The sequence below is a fragment of the Phymastichus coffea genome, unplaced genomic scaffold (genome assembly GCF_024137745.1).
Source record: "Phymastichus coffea isolate CEN01 unplaced genomic scaffold, Cenicafe_Pcof_1.1 PCOF00177, whole genome shotgun sequence".
NCBI lineage: Eukaryota > Metazoa > Arthropoda > Insecta > Hymenoptera > Eulophidae > Phymastichus > Phymastichus coffea.
Window position 1 is genome coordinate 182,204 of NW_026706988.1, and position 25,990 is coordinate 208,193.

At 42.6% G+C, this 25,990-nt stretch overlaps 1 protein-coding gene across 8 annotated transcripts in view; it reads left to right on the forward strand.

Moving 5' to 3' along the window:
- The window catches only part of LOC131673432 (ATP-dependent DNA helicase RecQ-like), an 81,812-nt gene extending 56,711 nt beyond the window's left edge, over positions 1 to 25,101 (forward strand). For 4 of the 8 annotated variants that reach the window (XM_058951428.1, XM_058951432.1, XM_058951430.1 and 1 more), the window contains 3 exons: positions 918 to 1,048; positions 16,093 to 16,147; positions 16,215 to 18,101. In XM_058951428.1, the coding sequence (XP_058807411.1) occupies positions 16,335 to 17,759 (1,425 nt within the window). In that variant the 5' untranslated portion in view covers positions 918 to 1,048; positions 16,093 to 16,147; positions 16,215 to 16,334 and the 3' untranslated portion in view covers positions 17,760 to 18,101. Of the gene's footprint in view, positions 1 to 917; positions 1,049 to 6,890; positions 7,125 to 15,665; positions 15,784 to 16,092; positions 16,148 to 16,214; positions 18,102 to 23,018; positions 23,186 to 23,254; positions 23,773 to 23,859; positions 24,149 to 24,395 lie in introns of those variants that run through there. The other 4 variants (XM_058951433.1, XM_058951429.1, XR_009302711.1 and 1 more) reach the window with 4 other exon arrangements.
- The last annotated feature ends 889 nt before the right edge of the window (positions 25,102 to 25,990 follow it).

Genomic DNA, 25,990 nt, shown 5'->3' on the forward strand with positions numbered 1-25,990 from the left:
TTTTGCTTTCTTTCTTCGTTTTCTCGGTAACTATCAGTATAATAAAACCATTAGAGTGATCCTCTTCGTGCGAGCATTCGAAGAGCATAAATATCCTTAGAGGAGGAGAGGATATGATATCCCCACAGTCATAGCTAAATCTCGACTATATACACTTATAAATCTGGGAGCAGAAGCTACACGCCAACTAAGAATAAGAGTTCCCGTTCTGCAACGATTGTATGTATTTTTCTCCCTCGGTGCGTTGGCGGGCATCGGCGCAAAATTTAGCTTCGTATTATTTTTCCGCGCGTCGTTACCACAACGATGCAAAAATAATAATGCTGAGTCAGAGATTTTGCCTTTGGATTGAAAATTCATTTATTCGGGGAAGCAAAAGGCCTTTCGTACACACAAAAAAAAGAAAGAAAAAAGAAAAAAAAAGAAAAGAAAGAGAAAAAGCGATCGGAAGCTCGCTTACTAAAACTCGCGGTTCTTTTTCAATTTCGTATTTCCGTGAACCTTTTGAGTCCACTTTCTCCCCACGCGACAGGAAAGGTAAGAGAAAAAAACAGAAGTTTGGTCCAGGAAGCGACTTAATAACCCGTTAAATGGGCTTGCCATCAATAATTCATCCGCTACGTGCGACCTCCATAAAAAGGAGGCGATCGCCAAAGCGAGCGCGCTCATCCCAACTCAAATAAAAGCGTAGGCGCGTGGACTTAGACGGCGATAAATGTGGAAACAAGTGCAACTGCGACCGCGCTCCAGCCGAGGGTGAATATCGTCAGCGGCGGGGAGAGGGGGAGGGGCTGAATATAAATAGTAAAAGAACTTTATCGGCGGTAAAATGTGGATTTATGCGCGATTATCATTTTGAATAATAATCCGCTTGAAAAGTTGGTGTGACGTTTAACGAAATTTTTTGTACGTTGCAGGACACTGCCGCAAGGGCAGTTTGGGAATTAGCCGTAGTCTTGACTCTCTTCCGAGCTTTCAGCGTGCCGATAAAGACACAGCCACTTGTTCGATTGCTCTCGCATCTTCGTCCACGTCCGAGCAGCAGAAGGTAAGTCATTGCAATGATGAACAATCAAAAGTAGACTAATTTCGCTTGGTTTTTCTGGCAAATCATCCGCAATAAGGCTTCGTTCCAATCGAATTTTGCTATCGTCATCAATGCACGCTGCTCCGACGTAGTTCACGGCCACAAAGCCCCTCGCTGCCCCCCCCCCCCCGCACTCGTCTCAACGTACCGCCGCTTGAGTCAAACTCGACAATCAAGGCATGCCTGCGTGGGTGATTTGGCGTCAATGACGTCGTATCCCTTTATGAGGCTGACGCGTTTGCGCGCGCTCCCTTTTGCAAAAACTAGCCGCTAAAGGTTATGTCGCGTACAGAGAGCAGCTTATCGCTCGCCTCGCGCTACATTAAGCACGGACGCCGCCGAGAGAAAGAGACGGATAGAGAGATTATCTTGTCGTATTCAATATTCCGATGAAAACGCGACGCTGCGGCGGCGGAGAGATGATAAATCGGTTGCTTGCCTCTTTTCATCGAGCGAATGCCTTTTTTGTTGCCCTGATCGTTGCTCCGTGTACTTTTTTTTTCTTCCCGAGGTAGGATTGTTGTAAGCGAATATTGAGTTGGCCGCTGTGAGATTACTTTCGACCGCGTGTGTATCCGACGGGCAAGATTAACTCAGGCTTTGGGATTATTTATTTCGCGGGTGAGCTATCTATTAAAAAAGCAGAGGGTGCAAAACGTTGCACGCGATTCAATTGTAAACGCAGGAGTTGTACTTTAGCGTAGCCGAAACTGCACTCGGCGTTAAAGAGAAACGGAAAATCATGGAAAAGTGGCATTAGCGCAAAGCCCATTTTCGTAAAGCGCGCACAAGTAACTATATAAGACAGTAAAGTTCGTCGTCTAGTCACGGGCTTAGGCGCAGTTATGCTAATCCCACCTTATTAATAAGGACTTTGCCGGAGTGGAGATCGTTGTTTTACGAAAACGTTGACTAACCCTTCGCTAAGTCCTTCGATCCCGATCCCTTCTCCGACCTTCTTTTCTCTGCGATGTCGCACGCTCGAGTCTCCAGTTTCGGCCTTGCAAACTAAGTGAGATATTCCATATAATCGTTTTAAACCCCTCCGCTTCCCTTCTCCCGCAATTTGCTGAGCTCTGCCGCATTGCCTCTGAAACTTGGCCTTTTATTTTTTTTCCTTTTTCATTTTTGTTTTTTCTTTTTCCAAATCGCTTTGCCGAAAATTATCGTCGTGTCACGCAGCATGCAGCACGACATGTATGACGGTGCGTTCAATCGTTGGGAAAGTAATCTTGCCACGCCCCGGCAGCAAGCACGAAAGACAAAAGACGTTAAATGCTTCCCCATCAAAATATCGCGCCCTGCCAATCGCCAGTACTAAAATCACAACAAACGAAAAAAGCGATGAAAACAAGTGTCGAGGGAGCAAGAACAAAAAAATTGCAACCGAACAAAGGCGATTGTGGAGCTTGCATTTTTTCCACTGTGACGTGTCCGCAGATAAAAGAATGCTCGGTAGCTTTTATTAGCTATCGTTCAGCGTTTTCGCGCCGTTTTTTTCTTTTTTTTGTTTTTTTTTTTTTTTATCAAGGTCTCTGCTGGGTGACACGACCTTTCAGATTCAGGGATAGAGATTGCACTGAGGACTACTGTGAATGCATTCACGTTGCATTTGTGCCGTGTGGTTTGACGGGTCTCGAGTGGATTGTCCAATAAGAGGCTGTGGCGTTGTTTTGATAAGGCTTCAATAGAAGTGACGTCGAGTTGACGAGTTTCAAGTCTAGGTTGTAAAATTTTCGTGGCGTTGCATAGTTGGATTTTCTAGCCGTGTTCTTTCGAAAAATATGTCGTTTTTGTTGTTACATCTCAATAAAAGTTGACATAGCAATAGAATTTAGTGCAAACAATTTTCACCTAAGGTATGTTAATATTTTTCAATATATCGTAGGTAAATGTTCGTATTCCGTTAAATTGTAGGCGATTGTTATTTAAATACTATCTCTGGTCGTATTCGATGTTCTTCTGAGAGAGCTTTCGGAACTCTATCAAAACGTCTTTATTTTTAGTATTCTACATCGTCGTACGTGGCGGTACACATTTAATTAGATACATGTAATGTCATGTAAATCATTGAAATACAAACTCGCTAGACACAAAGAAATGAACAGTACCATTTCTTTCTTATTGTAAGATCGAAGACGCTCAAACTAAAATAATGATTGAAGATAATTTTCCAAATCTTCATACGAAATCAAACGAATTACACGACATTTCCCGAAAATAAGTACGAATCTCTCGTCGACTGCGAGATATCAAAAAGCATACCAATGCTCCATTGCCATCTAAATGAGCAGCACCCGTAAAAGTGATTTTAACCAACTGAAGAGCTCATTCTCGAGTTGAGAGAACCGGTGCTTACACTTTTTCCCTATCAGACGTAAAAAATCGTTCTCTTTCGGTGACATCGGAAAACATTAAGAAGCACAAGCCAACGACATTACGGAGGCATGCGCGACTGCGGAGACGACTACGATGAAGGGCGCACTCGAGGCATCAGATATTACGGGTGCCGACGGCATATCCTGCAAATGGGGGTGTCAGCGGCATCAAGCTTGTATTGTGGAGCTTCAATGCCACGGAAACTAACCCCCTTCGTGTACCCCTCACATTTGTGCCACAATGTGTGATCCCCTTTTTTTAAGTTTGACTTTACAATTTTTTTTTTGTGAATCTATTGAGTAATAAATTATCAAAGTCGAATTTGAGTAAACCGAGAAATGAAGTTTGCCGTATTATTGCATTTGTGGCCTAAATAAAAATTGCAATCGATGTTAAATCGTGAAACCAAACCTTCGGACCAAGTATTCAGATTCAAGTAAGGAAAAATACGCGACACTGAACCATTTACAAAATATTTCTTTAAAATGACGTATGCCGTAAAGCTTGGTACAACAGAGTGTTTTCTTCGAAAAGAACCAATCAAGTATATCAAACTCTTCCGTTCCTAAGTCAAATAATCCAAAGATAAATCGGATCGTTCTAATAATATGATGGTTATCAATGTATTGAAGGGCCAAAGGATAGGATAAGGGTGTCGAGTGAGAGAACAGTGGCTGAATTAGTCGCGATGGTATAACGGGGTGAGAGAGAGGCTGGAATAGCGTCGATATCGGCTCTCACTCCGCGGCGTTATCGGTCGTTTCCGGTTCACCGGTTCCGCAAGATGGCGCCGGTTGCATGCTGCATATGTGCGCTCGTTTCCAGTGATTTAAATGGGGCTCCCGTTAAAAAAAATGCCTTGCTCTCCTCTCTGTCATTTGTATCGGTTCGCGTGACGATGATAGAAGTTCTACAGCAGGGGGCTTTTGGCGCGACTGTTAAATCGTCGTCCTACATCCGACGATTACTCTTGTGTGATTTCTCTCTCGCTCTCTCTCCCACTCTTTCTCTCTCTCTCTCTCCTCTTTGATTGAAACGGTGAAATGTAAAAAAGTAAACCATTGCAGTGGAAGCCTGGAGATAGAATATTCCATTTAGCGAAAATTCGTTTTTTTGCCATCATCTGCAATTCGTTTCGAGATATAATATCATCCCTCTCCATCTTTTTTTCCTTCTGCCTCGTTGTCTACGCTCGTGTAAGCTCTCTCTAAAAAAAAAAAAAATATTCTTCCATTGCAGCTGCATGAAAAATTCAGGACTCCACCTTGCGCAAATCCCGCGAAATACTTCCCGGCTTTTCGTGTTATGGCTTTCTTTTTGTTTTCTAAACGCCGAGTAAAATGACTACGGCTTTACGGAGGAGTCGCTATAATTTGACAAAATTGTTTGCTTAATATTGAAGAAAAGTATAATTGGCGAGAGCTCTTAAAGAAGAAAACTTGCTCTTTTCCTTCGGAAGCTAAAAGCAAAGTAAGCGCACGTCGGCCACAACTGACCCGCAGCGTGAAATTATTAAGTGTCCGTAACGCTTGCATTCACTTAATCCTGGTAGTCGAACGAATATATCGCCTGTGCGGCAACCTATCTCCAAGCCGATCAATCACAAGCTCGCTCTCTCTCTCTCTCTCTCTCTCTCGCACGCGCTCTCAAGTCTCAAACCCCACATGGGCGTACGTATACACTCACGCATCCTATATGTACCCCGAAGCTCGCCGTATACGCTGTTATTCACACCGAGTCATATATCATTCCGTTATCATCGACTCTTTATATGCGGTTGCTCGCTCCATTTTACCTACGTCCCGCCGCTAAACACTCCAGCTTTTATTTATCTTTTCGTTTTTTCCTTCTTTTTTCCCGCCATTGCGATTACTTTTACAGCGCGATTGATGCTCGCAACGGCTGAACGCTCTCTCAACGAAGTGCCGTAAAACCCAATGAAGCGTTGATTCATTATTGATCTTCGTTAATGCTCGCACAATTCGATTATGCCGAAGCGATCGCCGATTCAATTAGCTAAGAGGATCGTTAAAAAAAATGCGTCTGCTTCCTGTCCTCCGCTGTTTCTATGTTCCGCTCGCCCGACGCGCTCGTAAAATTTTAATGCAAGCGCGCGCCACACACACACACACACAGACACACTTGAAAGTAAAAAGCGCGTAACTCGGTTAGCGCGAATTTTTCGGCGGCGGGGCGAAGCAGCTCGCAATCAGCGAAACAATACACATTCGCACGCGAGATCGTAAAGTGCAAAGCCAAGCATTACACTTGGCAGCGGCGCGCGCTTTTCTGCGACTGTATAATCGGGGGCCGGGCCGAGTTATACACGCGCACTATCGCCGCTGTGCATCTCTCTCTCTCTCTCTCTCTCTCTCTCTTACTCGCGCGCGCCGACTGCCGTTTGCGGCCTGGAAATAGCCCTTCGTGACTCGTTAACCGGAAGTTATGCGAGTTCGCTAAAGTAAATAAGTCGAAGCCACGACGCTGTAAATTACCCGCTCGCGCCGACGAGCGCGTGTGTGGGCGTGCGTGCGGCTTTCAGCGATTTTTCGTTTGCTTCTCTTCGAGGGGGATGCGTTCGAATGGTTTTCGATCCAGACGCGAACATGATCGGCGCGCTAGGTTTCTCGCCAGCAGTGCCGATTAGTCTTTTCGTCGCGACACGCATCGCCTGCCGCGGGAACTTGGCCGCGAGTCAAGTACCGCTTCACTCGTAGGAAGTCGATTTCGCCGCGGCGATGATCAGTCAGCGCTAATTCGATCGTCAATCGTCCGAGCGCAGTTGGGGCGTAAAAAATGTACGCAACTGAGGGAGAGAGAGAGAGATTCGCTTTTAAACGAGCGGCTATTTATGAGCGGGCGAACGGCACACGCGTGGACGTGCGTGTCGGCGAACGCTTAGCCGCGCGGCGCAGGGAGCAAACGAAACGAGCTAATTTCAGTGGTCAAGCCGGCCTGGTAAATAATGCACTGGCCTGTTATTGCCGAACGATACTCCGCGTCGGCCCCGCTTGCAGCCTGGCTCTCGTATTTATTTAGCCCTTGTTAAGGGCCAAGATGAATCGCCGCCGCAGCGCGGTCACGAATCGCACACACACACAGACGGCCGACGAACGCGGACGCGCTTCGATTGTTTGGCCAAGAGGGACATAAAATCGTGTGGCGTCGATTCGTACGCCAGACCCGCGCCACTTGTTTGCATCGCTATCTCGAAGTATTGGCTGTTTTGCCGTCTCCCCTCTCTCTTTCCTGTGGTCCCGACGAAGCGTGCAAGCCGCACGATTCGACTGTAATAACCGCGGGTGGCTGCTTGACGAATTATTCAGTCGCTGCCGCGCGGCTGCTCTCTGGATTAAAGCAAGATGACCGCGCGTGGAAAAGCCTCGAATTGCAATGCTGCTCCGCGGCTTTCCTTTGATTTAAGCTGCTGCTGCTGCTGCTGCTGCTGCTGCTGCTGCTGCTGCTGCTGCTGCTGCTGCTGCTGCTGCTGCTGCTGCTGCTGCTGCTGCTGCCGCCGCCGCCGCCGCCGCCACCGCCACCCCGATACTTTATTCAACGAGGCTTTCGCTCCTCAATTTTTCAACCGTGTCGTCGTCTTTTTTTTCCTTTTTCCGACGTGGATTGGACAGATGAAAAACAAAGGTTTCAACTAAACGAGGTACATCTCGGATTTTTAAATCGAGACTCGCAAGGGCATCGCATTAAATTCCCAAAAGCATCATCCGCGGATGTGGAAATTTCGCTGATATTGTTAGCGAGCGACGTCTTTCATTATACGATAGCGACATTAGCGAGAGTGGATACTCGTTATTAATTCAGGCGCATCTGATTTCCGCTCTCGTCCTCTCTCTCTCTCTCTCTCTCTCTCTCTCTCTCTCTCTCCCTCACTCTCTCACTCTCTCTCTCCTTGCGTGGCGCTAATTCAATTAACCTGACGCGTTATATTTCCTTCGCCGGAGACGTCACACGGAGTCTATCTGTGGTTGTGCAATTGGATGGAATATTGCACTGTACGATTTCAATTATTCGCGGAATTAGGACACACCTCCATTCGATGAGATTTTCGACCGGATAATTGGATTAGCGACTGGATCTCTCGGGTTAATTACGAAGATTGCACTTTTCGCCGGATTAGATTTGTGGAATGAAGAATTGTCAAGCTCCTCGCGTGTGAGGAGCGACGGAGGCGATAACGATAGAAGGGCTTCGCGCGCACGAACGTCTTAACTGCCAGATATTCGTCATAATAGAAGAGAGAGAGAGAGAGAGAGAGAGAGAGAGAGAGAGAGAGAGAGAGAGAGAGAGAGAGAGAGAGAGAGAGAGAGAGAGCGAGGCACAAAAGACAAGCTACGGTAACTCCTCGTTTGCGCGCAGCCCAGCTTTTGTTTCGCGAGATAGTGCCCGAGCTGTACATCAAAGTTTATGGCTGGGGGCAACGGCCATTGCCGCGAGAGAATGAATCTCAATCGCCCGAGACGTCGCGCCCGGATGCGTCTTTCTTACGTGAAATCATGTACGAGTAGTCGCGCGTGATTTTTGAGTTGGCGGGCGATGTCGACAATTGGCTTCTATTCGCTGATTTCGGGTGGAAAAATTGTCACGTCGGACCCAATCCAAAATATTCGCTCAACGATCTTTGCTTCGAATTTTCAGGCGACGTTAGTTCTACTTGTATTTGGAAATCCCAAAAATTAAATTCATCTCGATGGCACGAATAAAAGTATGTATTCCGAGTGGCCATTATTGTTTATGAAAACACGGATGTGCGCGTGGTCGCGCGCACGAGCGATTTATTATTACCGTTAGACGCGGCAAACTTAATATTCGCGAGGCATATTCCAGATCGTTGACTCAACTTAAATTGCAAAGTTCGGAGTAATTTAATCGTTATCCCAACAGCGGCGCGGCGGAGTACAAGCGCAGCACAACACGTGTTAAAGCCGAAGCGCGGCATCGCCCGGCTCCCTTGGTAGTAAGCATAGACTGGCCGCTGGCCAGAGAGCGAGCCTCTTCGTAATTTCGTCTCACGTAATCGGACCCTTATAATTGTCCGCCCGAGAAATCCGAAAGCTGCCCCGCGGGGCTTCGCCCATGTCGTCGTACACGGCAACGCATGCACAACCTCCAGTTTAATGTGTCATTTTTAATCGACCGCAGGGGCTAATGGCCAATTCCACGTCTCTCTCTCTCTCTCTCTTTCCCTCCCCGGCATTAATGCCGTTAGTCGACTTGCGTTTTTGAGGTTACGGGGAGTCGCGCGTTAATTGGATTGTTACCTCGGTGATAAGTGGCGCGAGATGGCAGATTAGTGGCTGGCCTACGATCTCTCTCCTCCCGCTACGCCAGTCCTTTAGCTCTATTCCACGCTCTACCCTGGATGAGCTTCTGCTTCCCAAGATTGACTCCACCTTGTCGCTAACCTCAAATATATCAAATTAGTCTTGATATTTCCTTTTTTCTTTTCTTTTCTTTTCTCTTCCTTTTTTCCTTTTTTCTTTTTTTCATGAATTAACAGAGGAGATAAAGCACATCATTCCAAAAGCGAAAATCGCTCTCTCGTGAACTCGCTCGAAACAAAACGCGCAGGAAAAATATTTGTCGCCTCGAGCAATTTTACGACGAGCGATTTTCAATACTTGAGCAATAAGCGATTGCCGCACAAAGAGGAGAGCGAGAGAGAACTAATGGTATTTAGCATAAATGTAAAATAAGCCGCGGCGAGGTTATAAATCGTATTCCCATTAGAGCCCGGCAGCAGCACTAAAGAAAGTCCGGCACATTTGAATACAGTTGGATTAAAAATTAAATATTACCGTTGCGTGCGTCCAAAAAAAGGAAGGCAAGCAGCGATTAGGGTGAAAGTAAAGAGTGAGAGAGAGAGAGAGAGAGAGAGAGAGAGAGAGAGAGAGAGAGAGAGAGAGAGAGAGAGAGAGAGAGAGAGAGAGAGAGAGAGAGAGAGAGAGAGAGAGAGAGAGGAAAAAAATAAGTGAACGACCAGTTGGAAATTACGGTGGCAAGTTTGGCGGAATACATGCGTTCAAATTCTCAAGTATTCCCATTTATCATTTCATCGCTCTGTGTCACATATTTATTTTACACTTTTTGATTTTCCTTCGAAACTCGATTGATTCAACTTAATCTAAGGGAAAAAGCAATTTGTTAATAGTCGAAAACATGCCAGACACACGAGCGCAATCAAACGTAAATAAAAAAAAAAAACAACAAATATCTTGTCAAAGTTTTATCGTGCGCCACTATGAAATCGCAATCAATAACGCCGACGGCAGCGAGGAGCATATGTGTATATAAAAGTGAGAATTTCCCTGTCAACGAGAAATCGAATTCGATACGTTACGCAAACGGCGCGGCGGCGCGCTCTCGAAAATCTGGTATCAACTTTTCAAAGTTTTCGGCGCTTGCATTTTTCTCTCTTTGGCCGCCCCTCCTCCCTGCCGCTCGCGCGAGTGCGCGCGGGCATTTTTCAAATAAAAGTACATTCTTTTTACTCCCGTTTCACACGCAGATGCGTCGAGAGCTGCTGCAGCAGCGCCATTTAGATCAAAGCTGTATATTTTCCCAAATATTTGTTTCGGTCGATCATTCGCGCGTCGTGTATTCTTTGTTTTTCTTTCTACGCGGGAGCGCCGCCGTTACTGTTGTTATTGCTGTTGTTGTTGCTGCTGCTGCTGTTGCTGCTGCTGCCGTTGTTGTTTTTCGCGCGGAACGATGAATTCCGAAACCATTCGGAAAATTGCTAGGAATCCCGTTAACGAGTATAAGAGAGAGGGCAACTTGACACGAGTGCAGTTGGCGCACTGGCGGCGCTTGAAAACCCGGTATCAAGCTTTCAAAGCGCAACTGCGTCCTGGCTACTGCATTTTTCCATTTAAAGCTCGAATGCCGCGCGCTTGCCTTACCGGACCATGCAAAAGAGCAACGAGAAGACCGATAATGAAGGCTGACCGCAAGCCCATAACTCGGACAAATGTGTCGCTGGCTTATCCTCGTGGCGAAGAAGAAGAAAATGACGCAATCCGTAACGGTTAGCTGCGAGATTTGTGGAATGATTTTTTTTCTTCTTTTTTTTTTTTTTTTTCTCGGACGGTCGAGTCCATTTTAGCCCCGGCTTTGCCGGCGGCGAAGAAGATGATCATTCGTCCGAAGCTGAAGACTTTTGTTTTCATTTTTCTCCGAAACGTCGGCCAATGGCCCAGTGACATTTGTCTCTCGCGCGATTGCCATGAGGATTTGCAGGACATAAATATGATTTGTTTCGACTGGAGTACGAGTGAAAATAACGATTTGGATTTTCTCTCGACGTAATTGAGAAAAATCATCTCTGATGTTTGTTTCATTTTGATTGCAGCGCGCCAAACTGCACCTACATCAAACAAATGAAAAAGTAAACAAAAAGTTTCTCTCGTGCCAATTTACTAAGAGGCAAAACAAACATCGTTTTTCGAGTCATCAAAACGTTTGCCAAAAGGTACAAACGTGTATACGCAAAGAGGGAGAGAGAGAGGAGAGAGAGAGAGAGAGAGAGAGAGAGAGAGAGAGGAGTAGTTGGTTTGTCCCGAGGGTGTGATCAGTGGTAACTAAACTTGTAAATCTCGCGAGCCTCGCGCGCGCGCGCGTCGGGGCCATAAGCTTTTCTCTTCCCCATTCCAACTGACCAGAACGCATTCGTCTGTCTTACGCGCGGCGAGGGAGAGGAGGGACGCGCCTCGAGATGTGCCACCTCTGTCCGGCTGACGTTCGCTCTGCGCGAGATTATCGATCACGGCTTTCTTGCTGCTTCTTCACTTTCATTATTCAGTTCCCACGGAGGATCGGTTATCGAATTTTTAGCGTTTTCCGAGTTTATCGCCGGATCGGTCACGGAGAATGATTCGCAATGGTTTTAGTCTCCTGAAACTTGTATTTTACTAAATCATTTATCGCTCGTAAATTGAGTGGCGCGTTCAAAGATTCGCTGGATGTAATATCGACCCAATTGTAGCACTAATAAATTTCAAGTTCATGCGGGGTAGGAGCGCAGGTAGGAAAACAAAATCTATTTTTTGACTTTTTGAAATTGCAAGCGTAAAATTTATTTTTAGAATTTTTTAAAGGGATCTTTTTTATATAGCACGATAATAAATTATATTACTCATATAAATATAGCTTTTCCTTAAATATCCCGTTTTGCTAATTATATTAATTAATAATAAAAAAAAATGCATAACAAAGTGCAATCAGGTTACAAATTTTTCTGATTTACAAGTTAATTGGATGCATACTTTCTCAAAATAAACATAATGATTAGCAATAATTCATTAATAAAATACACGTATCGTTGGTTCATCAACGGACCACAAAAGCGATTAATTTTCGTGTATTAAAATTCAAAATATTTAAGCCCCGTGAATATCATTCTATTTCCATGATATTAGTGCTAGAAAACAATATCCTATTTCAAAATTAACCAAGTGCACAAGGTAGAATGAGAAAGTTAATTAAGTTAAACGTATAGTAATGCATTTCGTAGTTCACGAGACCTAATCCACTTTGCCTACCATTGAAAACTTACGGCCGATGATTGGAATTATCTGTTCGTTATTTAGCTGGAAATTTAACACATGTGTCATTTTCTTCAGATTCGTCGTTATTCGAAACAAATCTTCTTGGTCAACCTTACTTGGTTGCTTTGTCAACTAGCTTCAGGTTTGGCCAACGACTTGTAATACTTTCACCAGTTGAATTAAATAAATTTGCAGTTGGCGTCTCGTCGCGTTTGCCGACTGTCTGTCTGTAAACATTCCCAATGAAAGCGTCTATAAACCAGCCCGACATCCCATTCACAGAAGGAAGGGTGGCCGAAGAAGTCATCAGCGCGTTTTTCGCGCAATCTCCGGTCGTCGCGCCATTTCGTAGTCCTTCTCGCTCTTTCTCGCACACGTAGATGTGAAGCCAAAAGACGACAAACATTGAGAGAGAGGGAGAGAGAGAGAAAGAGAGAGAGAGTGAGAGAGAGAGAGAAAGAGAGAGAGAGAGAGAGAGAGAGAGAGAGAGAGAGAGAGAGAGAGAGAGAGAGGTGAAATGGCGTCCGGTGGTGGTATAATGGGAAAATTTGCGTAAACGGCGCGGTCGTTAAAACGGACGCTCGTGCCCGCGCGTGAGTGTGTGTGCGCGCGCGCGCGAAGGGGGTTTGCTGCCGGTGGCTATAACTCGCGGGTAATACCAACCTAACCGTGTCGCGCAGCCATGATTATAACGCTGCCAATTAGTCAAGCCGGCTTAGGATGCCACTCCGAGCAGCAGCAGCGGCACGAGGGACAAGCCTCGTTTAACGCCGATACTCCAACTTTGCTAATGTTACGACCATCGCCTCTCTCTCTCTTTATTTTCATCCTCATGACTCCTCTCGTACCTTCCTCTTTTTTTCTTTGTAGCTTTGCCTGGTCGCGCGTGAGAGCTAATGGGAAGGTCCGAGTGATTTTAAAGCTTTTTAAAAAATGAGGGGTTGTCTTAACGAATAGGGCACAGGCCTTCAATGTTTAATCGCGTATGTAGTATTATGTGACTGCTTATACGTATTATTTTATGTAACAAGGGAGCTTATGTTTGTTATCTATATGTTATGTCTTGTGAGTTGTAATCTATACGTAAAATGTTTGATTGCAATAAAGGTCAATTATAAAATAAAGTTTCTCTTTGCGATCGTTTAAATTTCTAACATTCCTAAAAGTCACGTTATCGAAGATGTAAAAAGAGGTGGTTGAATTATATGATATTTTGGTTGACGCTGAGATATAGACGTGGCTTCGAGCCAACAGTCGGTTGAACACTTGAAATTTCATAACAAGAGCTATCAGCCTCGGTGAAAAAAATCGACCGATGATAGCGGGAAAAATTGTCGAGCGCGAAAGTCGGGCAAAACAATATCAAATGAAGGGTTGATAGGTAGGCAGCCCATTGCACTCGCCGTAGGCTGGCTGCGTCGGCTAGAGTGCAGAACTTTCGTAATTATTCAGTTCTCAATTGCGCGCAATGTCGCGGCAACATGTGCTCGCGCGAGCCGTTCTCGGCTGCCGGGAGGAGACCGAAACAAAAAAAAAAATCCCAGAATTAATGCGCCGCCTATTAATTACGTTTACGAGTCCAAATTGTGCCTGTCTACCGGTGTAATTCGCAGCCGTCGTCTCGGCCCGGCAATTCCTCCGACAATTAGCGATTTCATTGAATTCGCCAATAAGCAAGGCGAGATTCGCTCGCGATTATCCCATTGTTTCCATTGAAAACAAGGACAGGAGCGCGTTCGCGATAAGAAGCGGGGAAGAAAAAAAATTCATTTTACCACGTGGGCAGCCGATCTCTCCGTCTCTCTCTCCCTCACTCGCGGCCATTTAGCCTTATCTACTCTTTCGCTCGAGTCCCGGCCATTTTTAATTCAACGGAAGAAGAGAGCTAGCGCTGCTTTTTTTTCTTTTGTTTATTTGCACGTCTCACTTGTTCTTTTGCACGCAGGGAGACTCGCTGGCATGTCAGTTTACTTGACGAGTATTTCACATCTCTTTCCGCGTCTGGCGTTTTTGCTATGATGTTAGTAGAGAGCTTATCATTTGTTTATTTTGAAGCTGTGGGTGCGCGGGAGTCGGTTTTGATTTGTGATTGACTTGACTTATCTGACGTTTTTGTAATGCAAGAATCCTATATTTTTATTTACGCAATCTGCTGCACGAGCGCTTTTTCTTTCGATTGCTGCAGCAATTATTTCTGCACTGCGCTTCGGTGTATTCATTTTTCACCAACTCACGGAAAATCATAACAATTGCTAACATTATTTAAATGAATTGCACCATAAATTAATTATATTACTACAAAGTCCATTGAGATCTTCGTTCGTTTTTTATCTTGAAATAACAAGGTTGCGAATACAAATGTTTATTGTTTACGCAATTTAAAGTTGTATTTTTCGGAATGAAAATCTTCCTTAATTAGATGTAAAAGAAGAAGTCCCCAAGTGGCGTTTTACAACGACGAAACATCGTCAACAACAGTAAAACACCCGAATCGCAAATAATCCATCATCGAAATCCGATAACTCAGGCGCGCATTGGATATTATTAGTAAACCAAAAACGGTATGATCGCACATACAGAAGCGCCATTAAAACGACAAATTCATCATCGGCGCGCGCATTGTGCACACAAGAGTCGCTTATCGCTCGTCCGGCTCTAAAAGAGGCTCGATGTAAATCAAAGCGGTTTGCTCTCGCGCTGATTCGATTTCGCAGCCGCACGCACACACGCACACGCTCACGGCCGCCCACCCACGCGCGATTGCAAAGTACAGGTTGGCCCACTACTACTCGTCCGTAACCAAGCGATACAGCCGGCCGCTTTATTAATCCCCCTTAGTAATAAATCAGAGCGAGAGGATCAATTTTGCCCCGAGTGCGGCGCTAATGATTTTTTAAAGTGCAGCTTGATTTCTCGCTTCCCTGCTCTGCCTGCTCGTCAAGTTCCGAGCGTCTCTGCGCGTTCCGCGAAATAATGACGGCCGTAGCGTGTCGACAGAAAAATGTTGTCCATCCGACAGTCAATTGTTTTAATTGGAATGAAAGCCGTTGGAATGATTTACAATTAAATTACGTCGCTCGCGGCGCAAAATTAAACAAACCATCAATTAGAGCGGATGCTGATCAGAACGATGAACCGATGCCATTCGACATCGCCTCTGAGCAGAGGGAACAATCGGCAGCGGCATCGAACAATTTATCCGGCATTAGGGTAATCAGTATGGAGCGTTATTTGACTATGGCCGCGCACTGCAGTTGGCAATTGCTCATCGCGGGGAGAAAGAGAGCCGAGGCTGCATCCGCCAGGGATAAACGAGTCGGTTTGGGGCGCAGCGATAGAAGTTGATTGGTGGCAGAAGAGGCAATCAGATATAAATTCGCGCGGCCGATCGCACCGCGAGCATTTGTTATCCGTTATCGCGCGGACCAATACGTTTCGCCTCGCTCTCTCTCTCTCTCTCTCCGGCTCGCTCTGCTTATCGAGTCAGAGCGAAACGCTTTTGCGCGCATGCTTTCGAATATGCGGCGAAAATGAAGTTTTTCGGGCGCCCGATTATTTGCCGGATCGATGGCTTTACGAGCTCTCCCCCGCCGCGCCAGTGCTCGGTAATCAGCGGGCTATTTGTTTTGTTTTTTTAGTATTCCGTCTCTACCTATACAATTGGCAGGCGCCAATTGAGCATGTTCCGCTGATTTGTACTTGGTTTTTGTTTGCTCGCCCATCGCGTCGCCGGGTGCGGTCATCGATGTTCATCACGTAACTTTTCATTTGCTGTTTTCATGTGAAATCATCGTCTGTCCTAATTTTATCATTGAATGTTAGCCACAGTTTAAAAAGTTATGTATATTTATAATAGTATATTATCCTTCTAGTCCATAGAAAGCTTTGCATGATGAAAAATGTTTTCAGTAGTTTCCAAATACACTTTGCTGTTTATTTGTTGCAGTTGTAGGACAAAGCCTAGTCTTCTATACATATTTCTGTACTTATCCGCCAAGGTGTAACTTGGCTCCCATTCTAGTGCAACTGAAATTCCGCTTTTACTCAATCATTCAAATGTTCCAGGTTCGCAGACTGTGCAATTGTTATCAATTCGTCTAGCTTCGCCGATGAAATTCAGGCTCGTATCAAAAAACTTATCTTATGAAATTCTGACCCACTTCATGAACATGAATTTTTTATTGTAGGCCGGAGTCGTATTTGCGTGGAAGGTTTGTGAAAGCTCTGACTACCACGCTAATCTGAGCTGGTCGATCGTCCAAGAGAATTAGCGTAGTATTGAAAACTTGATATAGAAATTTGTAGCAATGGACGGTAGAAAGCCGTTTACTTTCGATAAACAACAGTTAAGATATATGAGAAAAGGGCTGAACTACTTGGCAAAATCATTGCTAAAAAGAGAGCTTTGCAAGGTGAGCGACAATTATGGGACGCTGCTGCACCATGCAGCCTACAACGGTAATCTTTGGTTCATCGAGAATTTGATCAGACTAGGAAGCGACGTGAATGCCCTGAATCGGGAAGGCAAAACGCCACTCATGATAGCTTTGGAAAGAAACGCGACTTGGGTTGTGAAGAATTTGCTGGCAGTCGGCGCCAACATGCACATAGAAAACCCGGAGGGGAAAAGTTCACTGCAGCTACTATTTTCCATCAATAGATTATCCGACACGATGCTTCATCACTTTTTTCCGGTAGTACGGAAAGAAGCTGCTTCCGAGGAGGATTTCGCTCGGAGATTATTCCTTGCTGGTTGCCAGCCGTATCACGCCGTGCATTTGAACAACCACGCTGTAATAGATTTTTTGTTGGAGTACGGAATCGACGTGGATTCTCCAACTTTTACTGGTAAAACAGCACTGATGATCGCGGCTCTAATAAAAAACTTTGCCATGGTCAGTATGCTGTTAGATAGAGGCGCGGATGTCAACGCAGTCGACGAACGCGGCCAAAACGCACTGTTTTACTGTCAGAAACCCAATTCTTCACCGTGTTGTAGATTTTCGGCCGGAAGTGAAATTATTATGCAGCTACTGCTAGAACGCGGCGCTGATGTCAACGCTCAACATCGCATATCCGGCGAAACTCTTTTGTACATCGTTTATAAAAACAAGGCGGAGATCGTAGATTCAAAAGCTCAGCGGGAACTGGATACCTGGGCTGAACTGCTTATTCTGCGCAATGCTTACCCTCTAAACTCATTTAGAAGCATGGACAAGACAATACTCGAACACGCCTATCACAATGCAAACACGTTTCGGACAAAATTATTGATTGCTCATGTATCCATGCTGCAGTCACTTGGTAAGCGTGTCATAGAATCGCTGATGAACTCGACGGTCGAGGAGTTTTATAAGAAGTTTCCTGAATTCGGTAAATATCACAATGTTTGCCAGAAAATGCTCAAGATACCGGTTTTCGAATCACAAAAGCTACTCGATTTGCTAACTACAAGTGAAAAGATGTTAAAAGTATACCTACGGGATGAGGACTTTCTTCCCAAGTTGAGGCAGTTTTATAATGAGTATAAATTGGGGTCGCATTGTCCGTTGTATTACAAGAAATTGGAAGAACGAGTCGGCATAGCTTCTCGTTCGTTAAAACTCGAAAATAAGGCAATGCTCATGCTTTTGAAGATTATGCACAAATATTTCTGCTATGATGTTGCAAATAATATAATGGGCTATTTGAATAAATGTGATATGGAGTGTTTGAGTCAAATCGAAGATTGATTTGACATTTCGCAAATTCGATTCACTCTCAAAGATAGATTAGACTAACGATTTATTCATAAATAATTTGTAGTTATATAATATAATTCAACAACTGACTTACTTCGGTATTAAATAAATATTGAATATGTTGCCACATATCTTTTTATGTCTATTGTATTTGCATGTTGTGCCAGCGTATTATAAAATTATTTGGATAAAACTTGTAATACGATAATGGAGAAATACAATTTTCCGTACGATACTACGTAATATTAAGGATCGTAACTATATATATATATCTAATTTTTCTAATTATTGACAAATGTTGTGTACATTAATGCTGTACAATTATTAATCTGATTAAAATCATGTATTTTTAAATAAATTCATTTTATTGATCTCAATAAATCTTCTCCATCAAATCCTTCTCATTTCAAATCAATAGCACTATGAAAAAGTCAGATTCCAAAAAATCAAATTTATTTTGTAAATGAGTGTGTAATGAATGTATATAATTTTATACTGTATAATTGTAGTTTGAATCGAAAATAAACTCTTTTTCGAAAAGTCTTTGTCATCGTACCCAATGACATGGATTTGAAATAGAATTGAAAAAGAAGAGAGAAAAGTCATGTCTGAAAAATCAAATCATCCGTTCACACGCGAGTGACGCGCAACTAAAATCGAAATTGATTTAACCCGCTGGTCCCGGCACACGAATTCATCTGCGCTTCTTTAATCGGTCGCTACATACGCGCGCAGAGTCTGCAATCGACGATACGTCATGGAAATTGGCGTGTTCGCTCAACTCTACCGCTCTGCGTGTGTGTGTGCGCACGCGCGCACGTGTGTGTTGGTTAACGATACAGGGCGAGTGATCGTTAGCCGTTCTCGCCCACGCACACATGCACATGTACTGGCATCGATTATATGCTCAATTAATTCGCGACTGTGCGAGAGAGAAAGCGCCCCTCTGTGCTGCTGCTGCTGCATTGTGTCCAACGTATCGAGATCGATGATTCCACGTCTCTACTCTGCGCTACCGCTCTTCATCCTTTTGACTTGGCCCCTTTTTTTATCCTCTGTCTCTCTTTCTCTCTCTCCCTCTCTCTCTCTCTCTCTGCTCGAGCACTTTTTCATGTGGTGCGGCCACTTGTTCAGTTACTCTCTAATTATTCGATTTCGTTTTGCCAGAGATTTAGTGCAGTTCATTGGATTATTCGTTCTTTGTAAACTTTTTTTCCTCATTTTGTTTGACTTTTCCTAAAGTTCGACGTATTCAAGTGATTTGACGTTCATCTAATCAACAAAATGACAAATAAGAATAACTGATTTTAATGTATATATTTCGTTTTGAAAAATTAAATATATTTATTGTAAAATACAATTGAAATTATCGATAGTTACCAAAGACTTTTTTAAATAATAATTAATAATACATGGATAAACAATTCGCATCTTCGAAAATCCTTTATAATATATTTATGCAAAAATCACACTTTAAGATTACATGATATTCTATCAAAATTATACACATAAAAAGCTTTTTTTTTCAATTAATAAAATAAACTTTCGATATTTCAACTACATCTTTTATGCAAAAATTTCACAATTTGCATTTATTTGAAAAACTTGCCGTAAAACTTGCTGATTTGGCTTCACTTCCTTCTCACGTCATATCACCACTTCAATTCGTGGCCGACAAAGCGAATAGATCAGTAATGTCAACAGCATTCGGACTAACCATATTTTGAAACCCTGGTGTCTGTTTGATTTCCTTGGCATTGTCACGGAAGAATCCCATCAGGTATACGTTTGCAATCTCGAAGCCTCGTGTTTACCTGACTATACCAAATAATCGCTGGCATTGAAAATACTCGAGCGCTTGATCATCGCGTCCTTGCACAAATCTTTCTACTCGTTCACCGCGTATTTATTCACGTGCCCGAACATTTCGGGAGCCGACTCGTCTAAATTGATTATTTTGCGATCGAGATCAGCTGTAACGACGATAACTCTGTCCTCGTTTATCCGATTTATCCTGGTCGAACTGCAACCCGAACACCAAGCTTCGCGCGGCTAAAAGAGCTCTATGTGCATGAAAGCACTTGCCGCTAGCAATTAGTTTTACGTTGGAACTAACGAACTAACACGTACAAGTAGCGAGTTAGGATCTTCCGAGTCGTATTCTTCCTAGGATTTATGAAGTAAGTGCCCAATTTACGTAATCGTGTTAAGGATCGCGGTAGCAAATTGGGTTTCCAAGATTTTTAAACAACACTTTATCGTGACTTCACCCTCTTGACTGATGTAAAAGTGAAAGTAACTGTTGCTGTCGATGAGCAAGTCTCGCCTGGTGAATTTCTGAATGCTCCGAATTCGGCTGTCGGTTGCTGATTTCTCGAAATCACACTCTGAACTGTGCAAGTATATCGACAAGTACCGCTTGCACCTGCGATAGCTGCCATTGGTATACAACCGTATTCGGCACTCGGCCGTGCTATTGTCGGATATCAAAGTGGTAAAACACGGCGACCAAATCGATTCTTCGAGCTTCGAAAGTGGCTAACCACTCGCCTAGCTGTAGTGTTCCGACTTCGGCTGCCATCGCTTCCTGATCGAATGCCGTGCAACTCAGATCCAACCGATTCAAGCATTCGATGAGCGCAATTGCTCGCTACCTATATCTTTCACGGCGAAAAACTCCCGATCAATTATTTTGCTCGTTATCAGCGAGCTCACCCCTTTTCAGACAAACAAATTCATCTATAGATAAGTGTGAGCCTAGCTATCATTCGTTTGATGTCAGCTGATATTCACCCGAGTTTGTTATTAGTGAGTGCGCAAAGAATTCAGCAAGAATCTTTAATAACGATAATCCAAATGAACCTCCAGCGAAATCCTATATCGCGCGGCTTTTCGAAAAAGAAAAATCGATGAGTCGAGAGCGGCGAGTACGCGCACATATCGAGTAATTCAATCATGGAAAACAGATCAAAGTGGAAATGGAGCATAGGCATATCGCCGTTTATGAAGGGTCCGGGATTTTGGATTTGAAGGGCAGTTCAGCCGAGGGAGAGAGAGAGAGAGAGAGAGATAAGGGGTTATAGGCTCTCGCGCGAGCAATTAGCGAGCCGTCAGCAGCACAGCGGCTGACATGGGCCAAATGCGCGCCAGCGAGCGAGCGAACCGTGCGCGCGCGCGCGCATTCGCGCGTGTGTGCGCGCGCTTCGCTCAACTGACGCGCGCACGCGGCCACTTACTAATTATAATGTATATACCGCTGCTACTGCCCAGTTGCTTTATACTGCAGGCTTCGCGCGATTATACAGCTCTCTCTCTCTCTCGCTCTCACCGAGATGCTGCGATCGTTCTACGCTTGGCTTTCCACGCTTCGGATAATTGTAATACTGACCATGACGTTACGACGAGACTCGTTAGTTGGTTGTTGGTTATGAAAAAATACGAATGTTTGAAACTGGATGGCCGTGTCAGGAATGTCACCGATGCGCGATCGACTTGACGTCCTTTTCCAGCGACGTCACTTTCCACTCGTAAGCGTTTCTATAAATATCCGTTAAAGTCCGTTTTTCTATTCACTATTCAGGTATTAAAATTTTAATCTCAGCCGAGATTTCGAATTGTTTCGCATGAATGAGCGCAACGGCAGTCGGAAAAAGCAGACTCGCTTCGTTCGCCGGCTCATTCGAGGGACAAACGGAGAGGATGAATGCCGCGCACGAGCCATTAGTCGTCCGTTTCGTAACTTAAAGCCGCGGCTAAAAAGCTGCGGAGCGCAGATAGGCAATGAAGCTAAACGGGCGGCGGGCTGGCGCGCGCGCGTAAATATCCGTCAGCGGCACGCAGCGAAAGGGTGGCTGCTTCTGCCGCCGGAGCGAGATCGAGAGCGGGGTAATGAATGCAATTATAATTTTAATTTCGAAGGTATTTAATAAAGGAGGGTGCACGCGCGTCGCTGATACATCGCAATCCGCTCTCCCACTCGCAACACGCGCACGCCGACTAATTAGCAATTACGGCCGTTTCGATTCCAGCTCGAGTGACAAGCTTCGTGCGAGAGAGAGAGAGAAGGGGTCGTCGCTTTCATCCGTTCCCTTTCTTTGTCCGTCTCGCTTTATGCCTACTTGATCCGCTCTGTCTCTCTCTTTCTCTCTCTCTCGCTTTAGGATGCTTTATTAATTTCCTGCCGCAATTCCCAGTCGGCGATATGTACGTGCATTGAAGCTTCGCCTAATTTTCGCGAAAAATCGTTGCTGCCGTTCGTCGCGCGGGGCAGCTTTTCTTTTCGGACGTCGAGTGACGGGCAAATCGCGTTGGGACTTTGCGCGAGCGACAGAATCGCAAAACGCGAATGACGCGAAATAATTAGGGAGCCGCGTCACGTCGATTAAATCAGCAAGGAAATTCATTTATCCGCATCGCGTTTCATTACCTGCCACGCAGACGACAGAACGTAGCCATTATGGCCGATTTGCGGGCCGCGCGTGATTCGATTACTGCGCCTCGCTGCAACGAAATTTGTCCGGATCAAATGTTCAAAGGTTATATGGCCCTCTCGCTTTGTATTGCGACGGCGTGCAGGCCAAAGGGTTGGGAAACAGGCCTATTGATTTGCTACTGGAGTCACGTTTCGTTAATCAACATGCCGACATTAAGCGAGTAAAAAGAAAAGGAAAAAAGGAATGCGAAGGGTAAATTAATTTTGTATTTTGAGTTCTTGCGAGATGGACTCGCGCGCACGCAGGAACTCATTTCCCTCGGCAAATGATTCCCGCAATTTTCAAATCGAATCCCATCACGACGAGGAAATGCAAAAAGCGAATCGGGCGTCTTGTGGCCGCGTCGTGCTCAGCTTGCCAGCCGGATATTACCCACAAATTCGTTTCGCCCTGTATTGCAGCCAATAGTCAGACTTGAGATTGACGTCTTGTATATAGAGACTGTCATGGTCAAGAAAAATTAATGCTCGATTTTCATTACGATTCGGTATTTTTCACCAAAACGTTTGTCGAGTATTATTCGACATTATCACTGCAAATTTTTTTATATATATAATAGTAATGTGAGTTTTATTGTCTAATTTTTGAAAATATTGCAGACACTTGTATAGTGTTACCACTCATTAGTCATTTATAAAAGAAACGTTTTGTTTATATTGTCTAGATATTAGACAATGTTATGAGTTTTTAATTTAAAATAATACAAAAATTACAGTCATGAAAATCGTGGTCAACTCGAATTTTATTTCTCTTCTAGCGATAAGCCCGTAATGATGCTACCAATAGAATATTCAAAAAAACAAAAGATAGATTCACATAATAATACAAGTTGGGACCAAAGTAATCCTGATTCATTATTAAACGATTGCTTAAAAATAGTTTTGCCTTATCTATCTATCGTGGAAAGAATAAAAATTCAAAGAGGTAATTTGTGTTGTCTTTTATTTACATGTAAACTAAGCTTTTCTTAAAAATATAATGATTCTTTTCCAGTTTGCAAATCCTGGCAAAAAATTAGTAAATCGCGGTGCTATGGCATGCATCACCTTGAAATTAATGATTATTTATTTGGTAAAAACCCTGAAGAGAAATCTCCCGACGTCAAAATTCACATCCTAAACCAGATATTTTCATTGTGTGGATGTGATTTGAAATCTGTACATCTTAATGCTTCCATATTAACTTCGGACATCTGTAGATTGGAATGCTTGAAGCTTCTGAAAAAATTTTGTCCGTATCTTCGATCCATAGAGTTCATGTTTATCGACAGCGATATCGCAAGTTTTCTTATATTCAATTTCACCAATCTCAAATCTCTTGCTATCACATTTTGCTATAAAAATTGCGAGTTACAGCTATCTGGATATTTCCAAAGTAACCGGAATCTTACTTCCTTCTCCGTTGAACGTAATGATCATTTAACGGGAACTTGTTTTTTGAGCCTTCCAGAGTCTCTTGAAAATTTAAGCGTAAAATCATGCAGAAGCATAACCCATGAAAATATTGCCGCAGTAAGTACTGTTTTAGAATCTCATCTAAGTTATTTATATTTTTGTACGTATAAGTTATTTATATTTTCATTTCAACATTACATTTAGGCTCTGCAAAAACTTAAGAAATTGAAAACTTTGACGCTCGCTGGAAATTTGCATTTCATCGAAAGAGTAAATATAATATTAAACGGTATTCCATTGAATTCTACAATCGAAAAATTAGATTTGACGTATGCCGCCGTAAGACGCGTTAAGAAATTCTTAGATGTCTTGAACTTTGAAAGTTTATCCAACCTTAAAGTATTAAAATTAGACGGAGGTTTACTCTGTAATAATAATACTTTGATTACCATTGCATGGTATTGCAAAAAATTGACAGATGTATCATTTTCAGGTAAATATATTGTTCTTCGTTTCATATTCAGATTCATTAGTGTGAAAGTGAATATAATTTAATGATACATCATGATCTACCTAGAAAACAATCTCAAATATCATTTAAACTGACTTTGAATTCCATTATCTAATTTTAAATTTTATCGTATAGATATTGTTATTTGAATAGTTATTTTAGTATTTTAGTTGTTTTGTTAATGAATACCTTTTTCTCTTACGTAGCTCATTCTTTATCATGCTTTCAGATTGTGAACAGTTAAGTGATCGTGGATTAGAAATTTTCATTATGTCGTTAAGTCTGGAATCATTATTTATTTCCTCTTTAAAAATTAAAAGTGTAGAGTACATGTCATCATTAAAATTTGTGACGATCCAACGCTGTCCTTTATTGAAAGGAAAGACTTTTTGGTCCTTGATAAGAAACTCACGAAGTCTCACGAGATTAAGGATTTTGATGTGCAGAACTATTACTGCAAATTTTCTGATTGACTTGGCCACGAAGGCTCACGTGCGCAATGAACTTCTGGAAGTGCAATATAAGGACGTCTATCATTTTATTAAAGTTAAGATTACAGATTCACGTGTATATGTACTTCAAAATATTAACAAGTGTATATTTTAATAGTTTGATGGAAAACTGATGTTCTTGATTTGTAAAGTTTTTATTATTGATTTATTGATTGGTATAACGTGAGCTATTTTATTATTTTTTTCAATAAGTCGTTACCAAAGATAAAAAACGATATCGAATAAACTTTAATTTAAATATACATTTTTATTCACTGATAGAATCAACTAGATGTACATTTACATCGTATAGATTTCTATGATGAACAAATTATTTCTAAATGTATTCATCCAGTCTTCATTTTAAAACTTAACACTAAAGTGTAAAATAAACTTGATCGTTTAGAATATTCATTTTTTTAATTTCATTTAAGAACAGCACAGAATTTTCATACCAAAATTTAACTAAATCTAAACTTAATCAATTTACATTATAGTGTTCACTTGAAATAATAATTATATTTTTTAAATACCCGTTCAATAATTTAATAAACCTTTCACTATTAATAATCAAGTCTATTTCATAATTATGTTTTCGTAAACTCTTATAATTCTTTTCATTATTCTAACAAAATAAGTTTTACATTCTCAACTCATTCATTAATGTTCTAATTCATTAAAAAATTACAGTAATAGATAGATAAGCAATTTTAATATTTGTAAATACTATACATTCATTTCGATTATTGCGCACGTTCATGTACCTTAATACGTGGATAAAATGACCGATGAGTTTATTTATCTTTTACACAAACAAACGAGGAAAGGACAATCAATAGAGCGCGTAAGCTAGATTCCAAATTCTAGTACAGCTTTCACAATTGATGTGTAATGATGAAAGTTACAGATAGAGAGAAGTACAAAGTTATATTAAAATTTATGAATTTTATGAATTAAGTGTCAATAGCTTCATTGGTTTATCGGTAATTGTAAATTTGGTTTTATAATTTTTATTGCATATCAAAACTCCGATTATAAATATTCTAGACTTCAACTAGAAAACGTCAACCGAATGCTGAATCGATGTAACTGTTTTGTTTTCTTACTAATTTATAAATTTTACGTCAACAATCGATATATCATCTTAGAATAAATTAAAATATATACGATAAGTTGAGCATCTATTGTATTTTGGAAAAAAGTTACCGTAAAATAATCAATAGTGAAATGTAAAAATTTAGAATTACCAGAAATGTATTTATTACAACTTGACTCGCACCTATATTACAAACCCATTGCAATGCATAAAGTTGACTTGTCTATATTCATAGTT